General features: G+C 41.3%; 1 protein-coding gene across 2 annotated transcripts in view; it reads left to right on the plus strand.

The window, feature by feature from the left end:
- The window catches only part of SPRY3 (sprouty RTK signaling antagonist 3), a 191,461-nt gene extending 176,417 nt beyond the window's left edge, over positions 1-15,044 (plus strand). Inside the window, exons 1-2 of one of the 2 annotated variants that reach the window (XM_055338264.1) lie at positions 5,344-5,645; positions 11,041-15,044. In XM_055338264.1, the coding sequence (XP_055194239.1) occupies positions 11,144-12,010 (867 nt within the window). In that variant the 5' untranslated portion in view covers positions 5,344-5,645; positions 11,041-11,143 and the 3' untranslated portion in view covers positions 12,011-15,044. Of the gene's footprint in view, positions 1-5,343; positions 5,646-11,040 lie in introns of those variants that run through there. The other variant, XM_055338265.1, reaches the window with a different exon arrangement.
- Positions 15,045-16,676: the final 1,632 nt, after the last annotated feature.

Here is a 16,676-nt window from a genome sequence, read left to right on the forward strand (position 1 = left end):
ATTCTGTCATCCTTTCTTTTACCTCTTGGCTTTTGGACATGCTATTCCCTCTGGCTATAACATCCTTCTCATCCTCCAAATTTATTCTTAAATATCATTCAATAACCCTCTCAATATTGGATTAGGTGTATTTCTTATTTGCTCCCTTCCTTTTTTTAAAAAAATTTTAGAGTTCTTTTTTATTGGAGTTCGATTATTAAGATATTTATTAATAGCATATAATGTAATATCTATATTAATAACATAGAATTATTTAATTTATCTTTATATCCTAAGTACTATAGTTTTATACTGTGGGCCTATATTAGTGCAACAGTGAAAACAATTGAAATTATTCAACCTCCTCACTTCTTAGGATGATACCCATAAAAATAATAATTATGTTAATGATCATTCATTCAACAATGCCTTCTATGGGCCACCGACTAAGTGCTGATTATCCAACAACTAAATTTCCTTCTCTTGTGGAGTTGACATTCAAGTGGGTAGGGAAAGATGTTTGTTCTGTGCCAGATCCTGTTCTAAGCATTTAACATGGTTTAACCCATTTAATTCTCACAGCAACCGTATGAGGTATATTTGTAAGTTGTGCTGATTTTACATATGAGAAACCAAGGTCCAAACAGATTAGTAACTTGGCCAAGGATACATAATATGCTGGCAAGTGGCTGATCTGGAATTTGACTCAAGTTGACTCATTCCAGAGTTTACACTCTTAATCACTACACCATAGAATCCTCTCATCTGCAAATCTCTTCAAGGATTTTTGCTCTAACTTTTCCAAATTACTTGATATCCCTTAATATTTCATGTCATTATATACTCCCTTGCCCACCAAAACACCAGTTCAGGTGTCTGTCCTCTTCTTTATCGCCCTTAATTTTAATCGTCTGTGTCCCATTCTAGACAGTGATCTCTTTGAGGATAGATATAACATTTGTCATATTTGTCCTCAGTGCTATATCCCCAGGGCCTGGCACACTGGTCATTCAATTAATGTCTGTTAAATGAATAAATAACTGACTCTTGGTAATCTATACTTTTATTTATTTTTTTAAAGATCTTGTTTATTTATTCATGAGAGACACAGAGAGAGAGAGGCAGAGACACAGGCAGGGGGAGAAGGAGGCTCCACGCAGGGAGCCCCACGTGGGACTCGATCCCAGGGCCGAAGGAGGTGCTAAACCGCTGAGGCACCCAGGCTGTCCTATACATTTATTTTTTTAATAAATTAGTTTTTTATTGGTGTTCAATTTTCCAACATACAGAATAACACCCAGTGCTCATCCCGTCAAGTGTCCCCCTCAGTGCCCGCCACCCACTCACCCCCACCCCCCGCCCTCCTCCCCCTCCACCACCCCTAGTTCATTTCCCAGAGTCAGGAGTCTTTATGTTCTGTCTCCCTTTCTGATATTTCCCACACATTTCTTCTCCCTTCCCTTATATTCCCTTTCACTATTATTTATATTCCCCAAATGAATGAGAACATACACTGTTTGTCCTTCTCCGATTGACTTACTTCACTCAGCATAATACCCCCCAGTTCCATCCACGTTGAAGCAAATGGTGGGTATTTGTCGTTTCTAATGGCTGAGGAATATTCCATTGTATACATAGACCACATCTTCTCTATCCATCATCTTTCGATGGACACCGAGGCTCCTTCCACAGTTTGGCTACTGTGGACATTGCTGCTATAAACATTGGGGTGCAGGTATCCTGGCATTTCATTGCATCTGAATCTTTGGGGTAAATCCCCAGCAGTGCAATTGCTGGGTCGTAGGGACAATTATTTTTATTTGTGCTTTAAGCTATTGTGTTTCTGAAAGATTATTTTCAGTTTCATGATTCGTGAAAAGATATTGGGATAGTACAATTATATACAGAAATTGATGTTGAGACATTACAAAATTTACTATGTGATATCTGACAACTTGTTTTACAAACTTGTTAGAGTCTGTATTTCAGAAAACATGTTAGAGTCAGTGTATTTCAAGAAACATACTTTATTAGCTCTTTAGTTAATAGTGTTGCTTTTCAGGAAACACATTTAGACAGGTTCATTGAATTGTCTAGGATCATAAAGCTAGTTAGTGACAGTGTTGGCCTAGAAGCAAACACAGGTTTCCTGTCTCCCAATCCAATGGCTTTTTTCTCTTTATAGACACCTTGCGGACATTAACTCAAATCCAATTGAATTTGGAAATGCTGTCTTAGCACAGATCAATCCACCTATTTCTAAAAGCCAATAGTTTCAAAAAATAAATAAGTAACCTTGTAGAATACCAGAAAATCACTTTTCCCTCCAAATATCTTCCTTACTACTATGTTTTAGAACTCTCTAAGTTATGGTTGTATAATTAATTAAACACACCCTTCCATACTTACAGCAACTGGTTGTCCAAATCATTTCTGATATAACAGCTAAGTCAAAAAGATTCTGAAAGAATGTAGAGTATCTAACAAAGTCTACTGAATTAGTAGGACAGGACATAGATGAAAGTGTTGTAAGAGTTAAAAATGTAGAAATGAATTAGGGCATTAATAAAGACTATTGTAGAGCTTTACAACAAAACAGCCTTAGTAGTCAGGAAAGTATTCACAGAGGAATTAGGACCTAAAGGTAGAAACTGAATAAATATATACAAGTCATGTGAAGGATACATATGGAAAGCTGGATTGGTAGCCATGTACATTGGTATTTTAGAAGAGTGAAACATTCAACTTGTCTTATGTTAAAAAGATATGTCGAGAAGTGGAATGTATAGAGTCGGAGAATAACTTGATTTACAGGCAAAGCAATTTAATCTTAATGCTCTAGGGGTTCAAAAATAAGTTTCTGAACAAAGGAATAAAGTATTAAAATAAGTGACATTTAAGAAAGATATATTTGGCATATATCTGTTCAAATTTAAAGCTGGACCTTAAAAAAATAAAAGGATTTCAAATTGAAATCATCTCCTGCCTCTCCAATGAGCTTCATTAGGGTGAGAACAATTTCTTAATTTTCTTAATATGCATTTTTCCTGTTCGTTGAGCATTTACTTTATGCCAGACACATAATCTTTCCAATGCCAGACCTTATTAAATCTATAGGAAATAGCACAATCTTGTGATGTGGGGACTATTGTTACCTCCATTTTATAGATAAAGAAACAGGTTCAGAGAGGTGAATTGAGGTGCCCAAAGTCAGATAGCTCATAGATTTAGAAGCAATTATTTGAACCTTGATCTGTTTGACCCAAATCTAGTTAGTACAGTGCTTCGCACATAGTTGATGTGCAATAAATATCTGTTGAAAAAAATGGATGAATGAATATATCAGTACATGTATCCTCTTCTGCAGATGAAACTACATATTAGCTTTAATGTTTTTCATGATCTTGATAAGCTCAAGTCAATATTAAGAGTAAAGATGTTTCAGTAAAGATTTTTTTTTGCTTTCAGTAAAGATTTTAAAATTAAAAAAATAAACAACATAAAAAATTTGCTAAGCAAAAAAAAAAAAAAGAGAGAGAGTAAAGATGTTTGAGCCATAAAAGAGAAGAATTTCCATAGGCAAATCTCTTGACTGTCAAAATTCTGATTAGGAAGAGATCTGGATTGGTTTAGAAATTACATACAGATGTATGTGTATGTGTATATATGTGTGTGTGTGTGTGTTTACATGATACACACATCAGTAAAAGTTTGAAGCACTTTTGACAAACACATATACATATGAGCATGCAGATCCACATAACCATATATGTTTTTAATCCGTGCTTTCTTTTGTTTTCTTAACCCTCCTGAGAGAGTGTAAATAGTAGAATGTCAGAGCTAGAAGGGACCTTAGTAATCACCCAATCAGATCCTCTCATGTAAATGTAGAAATTGAGGCACTAGAAGGAAAGTAAATTGCAAAGGTCACAGAAGGAGTTAGAGGAAGATTAAGAATCTCAGTTTCCTGACTCAGAGGTTTGTTTTACTCTGAACTGTCACCATTTACCATGTCTATTTTATAGATGGGGTAAGCAAGGCATCCTAAGAATGTTGATGATCAAGCTCCTGCTACTTATCCATTGAAGCAGGACTTGAAATCAGATCTCTTTTATTTTAAATATGAGGCTTGTTTTCATTCAAGTGCTTCTGTCTGGATGCTCAATAGGAAGACCCGTTTGTATTGAATTAAATAGTGGGCTGAGGATAATTTACAGAAAACTTTGTCCTTCACTTTAAAAGAAAATGTCCAAAGCTGCTTTATTTTGAGAAGACTGACAGTCCTAAGGAGGCTGCATGAAGGCAGGGATTCTGTCTTCTTTATTGAATCCAGAATACGTCGCACAAAAGAAGGCACTCAAAAAATATTTGAGTATATGGCACACTAGAGGCAGAATGGGAAAGTAAGTTGGGTAATGGTCTCCCAGTGGATGATGGATGGATAATCATTATTAGTTTGAAAAAGTGGGAATGAATGCGGGTAAGAGGTGGGAGAAACCCTTGAACAAAGGGGAAGCTCTGTTCTGTGATAGAAGCTGCAATCACTCAGCAAGGGCTGAGTGGTTTGGTAGGACTGTGATTGGAGGCAGAGATATTTAAATGAGGCCTCCTTAAAATTGTGACTTTCCGCCCCACCCCCATTCTCCTTTAAATTTTGTTTCAGTCATTACCCAGGGACCGGATACAGAGATTCCTATGGGGAGTTCTAATGGGTCGATTCAATTTCAACTGGATGACGCCACTTAGCTAAGCATTAAGAGCTACAGCTCCGGGAAAGCAAACGACACAGAGAGAGGGAGAGAAAGAAATTATAACAAGGAGCAATAAATCCCTTTCCTCCCATCCTCCCCTATAATCCATTCACAAGACCTTCAGAAATCATCTACATTCACAAAACAGCCAGCTAGCTGAGCTGAACGCACTGCAATCTCATCCCCCCCCCCGTCTCTGCAGATTATATACCAACACACCCTGAGCTATATAAATAATCACACACTGGCGGTATCTATTGCTCTGTTGAGATACCCTGTGTCTACAACCGCAGTTTCTGCTGCTTCGGTTCATCCGTCAGATTGGAGGAGACAGAGGCGGAGGCGGAGGCGGAGGCAAAAGAGAAAGAGGGGGAGGAGGTAAAGAAGGAAGAAGGGGAAGAGGGAAGGGGGAGGGAAGAGGAGGGAAGGAAAAAGCTGAAGGAGGAGGGGGAAAAGAAAGAGGAGGAGGAGGAGAAGGGGAGGAGAAAGAGGCGGAGGAGGAGGGGGAGGAGAAATAGAAGAAGGAGGAGGAGAAAGAAGAGGAGGAGGAGGAGAAAGAGGAGGAGGAGATGAACAACTTACCCTGCTGAGCTTTCTTTGGGGAATACGTGCATCAAGATTTAGATCTGCATGTAAAATCTATACAAAGTATCTGCCACTACAGGTCTGACTCTCCTCCCCACCCCACCCCCCGCAGCACCGTTTTTTTTCCCTTTCCGTTTTCTCTGCTGTGTCAGAAAGACCGACACAGAACTATCTCTGTTTCTGGCTGCACTGCCAGTGAAGGAGTTTTCATTCAGACTTTCCGAAGAGAGGTGGAGAAACCTAAAGACTCAGGAGAAGAAGAGGTCTTTTGAGCCAAATGGGGCATTAGTTCTTCTGCTTTCCTCAGCATGGATAAACCCTTTCCTCAAGGTAAGCCACAGAGATTAGCTCTTAAAGACCCTAGAAATCTTTCTATGCAATGCATACATTGCCATTCATTCCAGCCATCCTGTGTGTGTGTGTGTGTGTGTGTGTGCGCGCGTGTGTGTGTGCGTGCGCGCGCGTGTGTGCACGCGTACAAGAGCAAACGCATGGGTGAAATAAAATGAAAACCATTTAAATGAGATTTAAATGAATCAGCTTTTGCAGAAAACTCTCCTTATTGGAAATTTATAGATCAAAATGGAACTTCAAAATAACCCTTTTGTACCCAGATGCCAATTGAATTTTTAGCCTGTTGACCTTTAAATGCATTTTGGTGCTTGCCTAAGCCCCTTATAGCGCAGCCTAACCACCCAAGCTGAGGACGTAGGGAGAGCCCGTGCTGAGGCCAGTCTGGCTGCCCAGCGGGCATCCTGTCAGCGTGGGGCTGGTCTGCTATTGGCTCACAAGTCTGGGCTGTGCATCGTTCAGATTTCATCACATCACCTTGCCCTGGGTAGAAATGGCGCAAGCTGACACGGCATAACCCCCTACTTACATTGAGTCAGAGCAGTGATTTAGAAATCTCTGGATCCCTGCCTGGGTGTGTGTGCACATGTCTCTGTGTGGCGTACGGAAATTTTGTCAAAAGTGAGAACCTGTGAGCATGTCCAGTTAGCCAATAAGCATTCAATACGACCTAGTAGAGTGGTTTACACTGCCTTCCAGTCCTCTGGCTAATGATAATTAGCATTCACCTCTGCGTGCAGCAAACAAAGTTGGATGAACAGAAAACAGACCTTGAACTCTTAAACAGAAAATCTATTTTGAAATGCAAACTATTGTTGCTTTTCTGGGTACATTAAAACCTCATTGTAACATAATGTGCTATTACATGAATTTGGAGATACCAGGTGTTAGATCATGTTCCCAACAAGTCAGCTGCATACATACATACCAATAAGGCACAGGAAGTATTACTCTTGTTCCCTGTACCTCTAAATAAACGTTTACTGAGACTTGATTCAATGCATTTTGGTTTCTTTGTGTTCCGTTTTTAGGTCTGTCTCGCTGCTGTGAACCAATCTAGATAGTGATCTGAGTGACTTGGGCTTGGAAGGTTTTTATTCAGAGTTGAGGAATTGGGTAGTGAGGAATTGAAAAACCTAAAGGAAGGAGCCTAATTCTTCATGAAAGACTTTTTGAGGCAGAGAAATGCAGCCGACAAACCCAGAGTAAAAAATTGAGAGTATCACGACAAGAAGGGGCTTGAAAAGCCCTCTTTTTGTGCCCTGCATTTTGGAGAAAAACTGAGGCTTGGGTTGGAAGTCACTAGTCCATGGCCTCACAAAAAAGTACTTAAGACTAGAACTTAGGCCCTTGCAAAAGGGTCTGGGATTTAAAGAAGATTCCTACTTCTTGAGTGAACAACTAGCATTTTCTTCAGGGTTGGAAGTATGCGAATCCATCAGGTATTATTACCGTTCTCCCCCGTTATTGCTCATCGCTAGAACACCCATATCTTTAAAAATGCCAAGTCTTACAACTGCTGGAATCTCTAGTTTGAAATAAACTGCGCTGCGTCTTAATGAAACTATTAAAGTAATGAATAGGGCTAGGGTAGCAAAGTGACAAGTTAAGAGTTAAATGTGGTGAGAACCTGGCAGCTCCAGCAAGATGTATGTGGTAGGAGGGAGGCCCAGTCAGTGGCTGAGAGGTTAGTAATGTAAACTATATACAACTTGGTATTTGTAAGGGGGGAGTGCTTTGATAGAGATGCAAATGCTTTTGCACAGAGAGGGATTTTTGGAGAGCAGACTTTGGAACAGTAGAACTAAGAAAACATATAAAGCCATAGCAGAAATTCCCCCTATGTTTGCTTTCAGTTATTCTGAGAAGGAGTGTATATAACAGCAGAGCACAGAAAAAAGTAACACGCCCCAGAGCTGTTACACGGTAAGGTACAAAACAGCATTGAACCCATGGGAGTGGGAGAAAACGGGAGCCAAGCTCTCCTTCTCTCCCCTCCTTTTCTTTGAAATTGAGGTTGAGTCATATTGTATCAGGAAGGATTTACCACAGAAATCCGAACTGTCTAAAGGTGTTGGCGTAGTAGGGCTTTAGATAGGCAAGTTTTCAACTTTGGCCTCAACATGGCAGATTTTAGGTTCCAGGGAGGCAGTACATTTTTCTTTCATGAACAAACAGCATTTCTTGAATAGATTTAGCTCTCTCGTCCCTTAGTTGGCATAAGAAAAGAAATTTCTGTTTAGGTTGAACATAGAAAATTTCAGGGCTACAGAAAAACTGTTGAGAGAGCTCGGAGCACCTGGCCAGAGGGACTGAGATGGGAGTGGGTTTACAATGCATCATTCATTACTGCAGAGGCACTACGTGACAGAAATCACTAGATCCCACCAATGTGCAGCCAAGACTTGTAATCACCTTGGCTCCTATTTAATAATATGTGATATGCATATTCTCTCTCTCATTTCATAGGATATGGGACTGACCAACAGCACAGTTTCTTTACTGTTTTTGCTCACAATGAATGGCCCTTTAACGTGAGGATTTCTGAATCCTAAACACGCATGCACTAGTAGTTTTTCATCTAACCTATGTGCTGGAGCAGTGTCTTGCCCATTTCTCAACCTTTTCCCCCGCCTTACCTCCCCCTACAGGGTCTACTTTGGGTCATCCTGTTAGCCAGGTCAGCAAACATTTTATTGTCATTCAACCCTGTTTTGATCCTTCTCAACAGCCTGATTTTGCCCAGGTCCTCCTGCCTGCTCCATTGCAGATTTTCCACAGTCCATTCTGGTGAAGGATTTTGCAGGGCAGGAAGAGTTCATCCCGTTAAGCCCCTTGTAAACAAGACAGTGGTACCTCATCATCCCGGGCCAATGCCCCAAAGCTTCCTTTAATCATCCAACCGAGCATCTCAACTTTTCAGCCTTACAGCAATCTAATCAATATCCAGATACACCTTCTCAATTTAAGCACCATATACCCTTCTGCTGCCAAGACAGGATCCCCTTTGAACATGGTTCTGAGTCATTTCTATTATGACCTAGATTCCTCCAAGCTGAGCTTTTCAACCTTCTGGGCATGTCCCTGAGATACCTAGTGATATCTTTGGAATCCCATAGGATTATCTTTTGTAACTTTGAGACCTTGTATGCCTTCCTTTGAGTTATTGATTCTTGGAATTTCCAATATGTTTTGAACCTAATTTCCTTTGGGAAATCAATGAGTCTAAAATGCATCCAGCTCATTGGTCACCGTTCTTAGACTATAAAGGACACAAATGGTCCTGTGCATTCTTTATCAGATCAACAGGGAATAAATCCATTCCTTATCAATTTGCCAAAAGACTCTTCCCGATGCAAAGTTTCTACATCCACATGCCCTGCAAGTCAGCTGAACAATGTGTCTTTGTTTTTTTAGCTGTTCAAATGAAAACTTCTTTTTCCTTTCCAGTGCTGAGATTCTGAATCTTAACAAAGTCCAGTGAAGGTAGATGTGGGAGGCTTCAGGGCGCTGTGAGTCCAAGTAAATAAAAGAGACATAAATTTTGCTTCTGAATGCTGAAATGAAAAAGGCCATGTTGCTTAGTTAGCCCTCAAGGATTGAAGATGTAGAAGGCGTAAATGAAGAGAAACCGTTGTCAGATTGTCTAGTTTTACAAACACAGATCATACTGGGGCAGAGTCCTTCACGATCACCTAGTTTACTCTGCTAATTACCCGGAGAGTGGATTGAGGCCCAAACAAAGCAAGTGATTTGACAGAAGTTTCATAGATATTCTAGCCTTAGAATGTCCATCATGTTTATTTGCATTCTCTTGTGCTGCATTAAATAATATCAAAACAACTAGCTAAAAAGTGGAATTATAGTCAGACTGGTTCTTTTCTGTGATGTGCCAGAAAAGTTATTTTTAACCAAATTAAATCTTCTTTTCAAAAAACGAACAGATGTAAATTCAACTAAACAGGTTTGCATGGGGATATAGCCTCAAAAGCCAATGAATCTGGTCATATTATTAGCCACTGAGTCCTTTAGCAGCGGCCTCCTTATTTTTCCTGGTATTGAGCTTTGGGCACATTTCCGTGTCGTGTTTGCTTGCTTATGGAAACCTAATCAAGCACTATCCTCTTTCACTTGTTCATTTCTATTACTCATTCAAGCTTTGCGTTCCATACAGTAGTGTGAGTAATCGATCTATTTTGAGGAGGCCTGAAATATGATGGATTTCAAGTATATACTTTATTCATGCTAGTGCTTCCTAGGTCCTAATGCCTCCAGGGTGACTCTTGGATTTGTGCATAGGTTTTCTTGTGTACACGTTTTTGGTCGTTCAGTCCTCCAGGGGGTTTAATGCGATGCCGGACTGTTTGTACGATATTTTTCACTATTATTACTACTATGCTTCATCAGATCCTCCAGGGAATGACCATCCACTCTTCCTGATGGTGGTACAGCAGAGGCACACGCGTATGTTTTTCTAGATATTCAACTTGGTTTAAATAGGTACAGCTGCAGGTGAGATTTCAAATAATTCAGGGATCATCTTATATGGCTCCCCCAGCCCCGTTGTTACTCACACAAATATATAGAAGTTTGCTTCTGGAGCCATACTACTTTTAGGAAGAATTATCTCTTCAATAAGTTCAAGCAGATGGAAGGCGAGGAGAACTGCAAGATGATTAGTCTTGGCTTCCTTACACTTTGGGGAAGTTTTGTCCCTATTATTCTACAGACAGCCTGATTTCTGTGCTCAGTGTCCGCCATATCACTGTGCCTTGGCTGCCTGTAGTCATCGAATCGAGCAATTCCTCTCCCATCTGTTTATGTATGCCTATCACAAATTTTACTGAAGTGAGAATTTTGATTGATGGTGTATGTATATATACGTGTGTGTACATGTGTATATATGTCTCTCTCTTTCTTACATACACACACACACACACACACACACACACACACACACACCTTCTCATGGAAGGCTTTAGAAGCTTTTTCTTTAACATTAGCATTACTTCAGGATGTCATGTTTGCGTTTGAAATAAGGTTCCATTTTTATTAGAATTTTGACACTCAAGGCCTGGATTTCTCTGTTAGCAAACATCTGAATGAGCTCACTGCTCCTGTGACCCTCATCACATGATGGGATACAAAAGGAATCAATGATGTGAGCTTTGCTCCCACAGTGCTTTATGGTCAGGATGGGTCGGCCACATCTGTCTGTAAAGAAGTAGGTAAGGTCCATCACAGAATGAAGGTGTAACATGAAGACTACCCTAAAGTAACTGAAGGTAGAGGTAGGGCCTGAGCTTTGTTAGTTCCCTGCAAAGTAGTCATGCCTGTGTCTTCTCATGGATTGTTTCTATTTCTTCTCTCCTAGGATTTTCTGATGTGCCCTAAGGTCCATGTAACTCCAAGGGCTCTTTATCACCACAAGTGCCACCCTGACCCAAAACCACTCAGAACTCAAGAATCAAGGCAGAATGGATGCTGCAGTGACAGATGATTTCCAACAAATTCTCCCTATCGAACAGCTGCGCTCTACTCATGCTAGCAATGATTATGTGGAACGGCCTCCAGTCCCCTGTAAACAGGCCCTCTCCAGCCCTTCCCTTATAGTGCAAACCCACAAATCTGATTGGTCCCTGGCTACCATGCCTACTGCTCTTCCCCGCAGTCTCAGCCAGTGCCATCAATTGCAGCCCTTGCCTCAGCATCTGAGCCAATCTAGCATTGCCAGCTCAATGTCCCATAGCACCACTGCCTCTGATCAAAGGCTCTTGGCCAGCATTACACCCTCACCTTCAGGCCAGTCCATCATCCGAACCCAGCCTGGAGCAGGGGCCCACCCAAAGGTGGATGGTGCTCTGAAGGGAGAAGCTGAGCAATCTGCAGTGCACCCCAGTGAGCACCTCTTCATTTGCGAGGAGTGTGGGCGCTGCAAATGTGTCCTCTGCACAGCAGCTCGTCCTCTCCCCTCCTGCTGGCTGTGCAACCAGCGTTGCCTTTGCTCTGCCGAGAGCCTCCTCGATTATGGCACTTGTCTCTGCTGTGTTAAGGGCCTCTTCTACCACTGCTCCACTGATGATGAAGACAACTGCGCTGATGAGCCCTGCTCCTGTGGGCCTAGCTCTTGCTTTGTCCGCTGGGCAGCCATGAGCCTCATCTCCCTCTTCCTACCTTGCCTGTGCTGCTACCTGCCTACCCGTGGATGCCTCCATCTGTGCCAGCAGGGCTATGATAGCCTCAGGCGACCAGGCTGCCGCTGTAAGAGGCACACCAACACTGTGTGCAGGAAAATCTCTTCCGGTAGTGCACCGTTCCCTAAGGCCCAGGAAAAGTCTGTATGACCTTCCCAAAAATGGATCCAGAGCTTTCTCCTTCTAACTCCCATTAGTCAAGTATAGGCCTCATCTTTGAAGAGGGGGAGAAGGATTAAAGCAGCCAAAGTTAGGGCCTCACCGGTGTTGCTCCTGCAGTGTCAGGGGATGGCCAAGTACATCCTGGTGCAGGATGCCTTGTTCTTTCTCACAGTATCTATCCCACTCCTCTTCAACCTTTTTACACCTTGCCATTTGAGCCCTGAGGCTGTCATGGCAAATTCAGGTGACACATAGGCATGAGATTTGGACACCGAGGACTGACAGAGCCAGCAACGTGGAGGTTTAGGGGCTCCCCAACATAATGCCTCTTGATGCAGGCTCTGCGCGTCACTCTACTTTCCACGGTGCCTTTGGAAACTTTCTCCTTAGATGGTTTTCACAGGTCCATGTGGAACAGTGTTCAATATTCCAGGGAATCTGACCCCTTTGCCCTGTTTACTGCCCTTTCTCTTCTTTACTCTTTCTCTCCCTCTCTCGTCTTATTCTGTGTTCCTTCCTCCTTCATCCCCACCCTTACTTCTTTTGGTTTTCTTCTTTCTCTATCCCTTCTCTCTACTCTTTTCCTCTTACTCTTTCCACCTAATTCGTTCTCTACTTGTATTTCTCTCTTGTTTGACCTCCCTTTGTTTCTGCCTACCTGTCCTTCTTTCTCTACTACGTCCAAAAGTGCTGTTTTTCCATAGGTGTTTCCTTTGACGCCAAACTTTGCTATGCTATACTATTTACTAAATTTTATTAAGGGAAATGGATTACTGTAATGAACTGATCACTAGCAATAGTCTATATCCTGACGTGTGTGTGTGTGTGTGCACTCATAGCCACACTCACCTGTTTGTGAGCATATGAGGCAAAAATTATCTTACATTTCCAGGTTTAACTAGTTGGAGTTTTACGCTCTTTCCCAATAATCAACTTATAGTACTGACAGATTCCACTAGCATGCGGAGTAGGATAGTAAATCAGGATGCTCATAACTTTGTATGTCTGACCCAAGTGCCAAAGGCAGACGTGCTTTATAGCTAAATGAACAAAGCAAGGGTATTACAGAGGTCTGTTCTCTCTTAGAAGCTAACTGCCCTGAGACTGCATGGCTCAGGCCTTAATTATGGACATAAAAAGTCATAAAACTTTAGAGCTGGAAGGAATCTTAACTGTTACTCTAGTTCAATGCCCTTATTTTGCAGATGGGAAAACTGAGGCCTGGAGACAGGGAGGGATTTTCCCAAGGCCACACATGGAGTTCATAGCAGGGTTGGGACTAGAATACAGGCCTTCTGACTCCTAGTTCAGTATTCTCTACCTACCCTACATCACACTAGGTCACGGGACTTTTTCTCTTAGGACTCTGTTCACAGTGACAGAAAGCCATCGCCATGCAATTTGCTGTAACCATGCCAAGGTAGTGTGGTGGTCTTTATGCAGTGCATAGAGGGTAGCTCATTAACCATCAGGTGTTGAGGCTGCCCCCACTGGACATCACCTTTGGCTCTGTCACCTGTACAAGCTCAAGTGTGGAAACAAACAAACAAACAAGGAATCCCTAACCAAGCTGTATCTTCGCCTACTCTTTGCTGCACACATTGTGCTCACTCCTGGCTTTGTCTGTCGTGGCAATTGCCTGAGAACTTAAATTTCAGCAACAGTGGAAAACTGAGATGAAAGACACATAAAGTAGAGAACTGACTTCTCTTTTACAAAAATACCAAGAGCCTGTGTTGTGAATCCACTTCAATGGGAAAAGGCTGCAGTGGGGATGGCAGGCAGCTAAAGACAGCTGCTAAAAGACACAAGAATTAGATCCAGTTTCCCTCTGTAAGTGAATCCAAAATTCACTGAGGAATTCAGAGATTGAGGGCACTTGCTTGAAATCAAGGTGCTCCAACTTAGTTTAAGACTTCCAGACTCTAACTTTATATATCATCTCTTTTAAAGTGTGCATGGATGTGTATCGCAGAGTGGAGACATGGAGAGAAATGTATAGTCATACGCAGGGAGAAGAAGAAGGGAACGTCGACATCCCTTTGTCGGGTATATTCTAGAGAAATATGTGCCACTTAGTCTCTGTTGGTTCTGAATCTTCCTGAAGTGTACTGACATTTGGGCTGCACATAGCCCCATGCTTTCACTTTCGCCTCCTCTTCTAGAATTGCTTTGCTCTATTTTTGTATATATAAATATGTTATGACAATTATTAATAATGTTAACGATATTGCTGCAAATGGTGCCATATATAAGGTTTGGCTTCTTGGAACATTATAAACCCAAACCAATACCTGTAACCTCTTAAGTTGCTTTCAGATCCTTCCATTTTAAGTAACTTTTTAAAATTGTATGAGTCTGCCTGATTGAACTTTGACTTATCTACCCCTAAAAGCTGTGCCCAGTTCTCTGGGTCCAGCTGGATGGTGATGAGTAGCAACACACACTTCTCCCCGCTTATGCCTGAAATTTGCTTAGAGCTGAGATATATAAGGATTCTATGACACTAGTGCATTGTTCCTGGAGCTAAAGTTATTCTATGGATGTTTGCTTATTAGTTTCAGGGCCCAGACTATCACAAGTCCCTCCTCCTTGATAGCTCCTTGATATCCCAATCCTGCAGTCCTTACTCAGGCAAATTGTGCACTGCCAGAGGGGCCCTGGGCTCTGCCATACACCCAGAAGAGCTCTTCTCAGTGTATTTCTAAATGGCCTTACACTTGGTAGAAGAAACTGAAGGGTTACTCAAATGCAATTGCAATCTGCAATCTGCTGCTGAGTCAGGGCTTTCACTTGTGTCCAAGTTGGCCTGATATGGGCTGCATCTGGTTTACGTATAGATGGGTCCTGTTGGGGTATGTGTACAGACGTGTGAGTGTGCATATGTACCCTTCTGTGAAATCATATATATACATATACATACATATGTATATGTATATATATGTGTGTGTGTGTGTAAATATATATATTCACACATCTCTATATATTTTAATGTATTGCACATGTATATTTAAAATATATATGAAAGAACTCTAAATCCTGCAGAAAGCCTCTGTTTTCATTATTTTGCTACCTCGTGTCATGTACTGTTTAAACAGGAATATTTAGAGGGTTGTTTCCTGCTTAGCATTTTTTTTTGCAGTTAAGTCATCTGTTACCCCCTGATTCTACTACTTTCCACATATTGGTTCCCTGATACATTTCACGTGACTTTAGCCAAGAGTTTTTCTTTGATTCCAGCCCATCTGCCCTTATCACAATGGCTATGATAAATATAGTGAACACTTATATAGTGCTTACTGTGTGCTAAACACTGTTTTAAGCACATTGCCTATATTAGTTCATTTAATTCACACATTAAGATGTAGGTACCATTACAATTCCCATTTCACATATAAGAAAACTGAAGCACAGAGAGGTTAATTGACTTGCCAATGGTAACAAAGCTTGTAGATGAAAGACGTAATATATCAACCAGAGCTGTCTGAGTCCAAAGTCCATGCTCTAGACTTAGGAATAGAAGTCTGGAGCATAAAGTAAACACTTCTGGTATAACAAGCCTCAAACAGTAAATAGTCCTTTCCCTAACTCCAGTTCCTCTGCAGTTTAACAGTTGAAACAAATGTGCTCCTGTGTTAGGATCAAAGCAATAGTTACAGATACCATATATTAGCTGCCTTGCTTCCCAAGATGGTGGCCACTTCTCCGTTTACAGTATAGAACTGGAAGAGAAATATTTTCACTTGTGCCAGACAAGGTGAGTTTTTAAGAGTGTAACCTTTTCTTTATAGGCCCAGGAAAACTAATTTGATTTCTTTCTGCAGAAAGTAGAACTAAAACTATTTTTAGAACTTGAGATTAGTTGGAATTGTTAACGTGTAAGTTCATTGATTATACCAAGTGCATTCTTCTGATTCAAATGTAAGCACTCCACTGAGGACCATTGTCCCATCACCTCCTTCACTCCTTCATAGTGGCAATCCTTTACCCTGGTATTACTTCAGACCCAGAAAGAGCATCTCTTAAAGAGCATCTGCTCCAACATCAACATTGTATAGTTGGAGAAAAAGATGCACAGAGTGAGAATATGACCTGTCCAAAGTTACATGGTTCTGAAATTGTGTAGAACTATGACTTATTTCCAGATGTCTGAATTTCTTAGAAAAGAGAACTCAAAGCAAAAGCTTATTTGCGATACCAAGGAAGTAAGAGTAAGGAAAAAGAGTAGGGAAGTAGGAAAGAAGGGCAATGAACATAAAGGAATATATCATTGTGTTGGTCATAATCTGTTTCATGACAGGCTAATTTCTCAGTTTCTTATGACAGGCCATATTACATCTCCATATAGCCCATCTGTGGGGGGCGGGGGGGGAGAAGAAGAATTTAGCTCCTGCCTTCTATCTCAGTCAAATATCTCCCCTGTGAGATATTAACTCCCTTACACTTCTGGGTAGTAATGTGTGGATGCTCAAGCATGTACCTTGGCATGTCACACCTCAGCAGCAAGGGGCTGCTATAGTGGCTCCACTACACACAAGTGAGTGTGTGGATATAGGGAGACATATGAATGTGAGAACCTATGTATTCTCTGACTTGCTTTCAAGGGCTTCCTTCTGCATGGAAATGAAGTCTGTGGTTCAACCAGAGGAATAAT

This window comes from Nyctereutes procyonoides, unplaced genomic scaffold (genome assembly GCF_905146905.1).
Source record: "Nyctereutes procyonoides isolate TBG_1078 unplaced genomic scaffold, NYPRO_anot_genome, whole genome shotgun sequence".
In the NCBI taxonomy this organism is placed as follows: domain Eukaryota; kingdom Metazoa; phylum Chordata; class Mammalia; order Carnivora; family Canidae; genus Nyctereutes; species Nyctereutes procyonoides.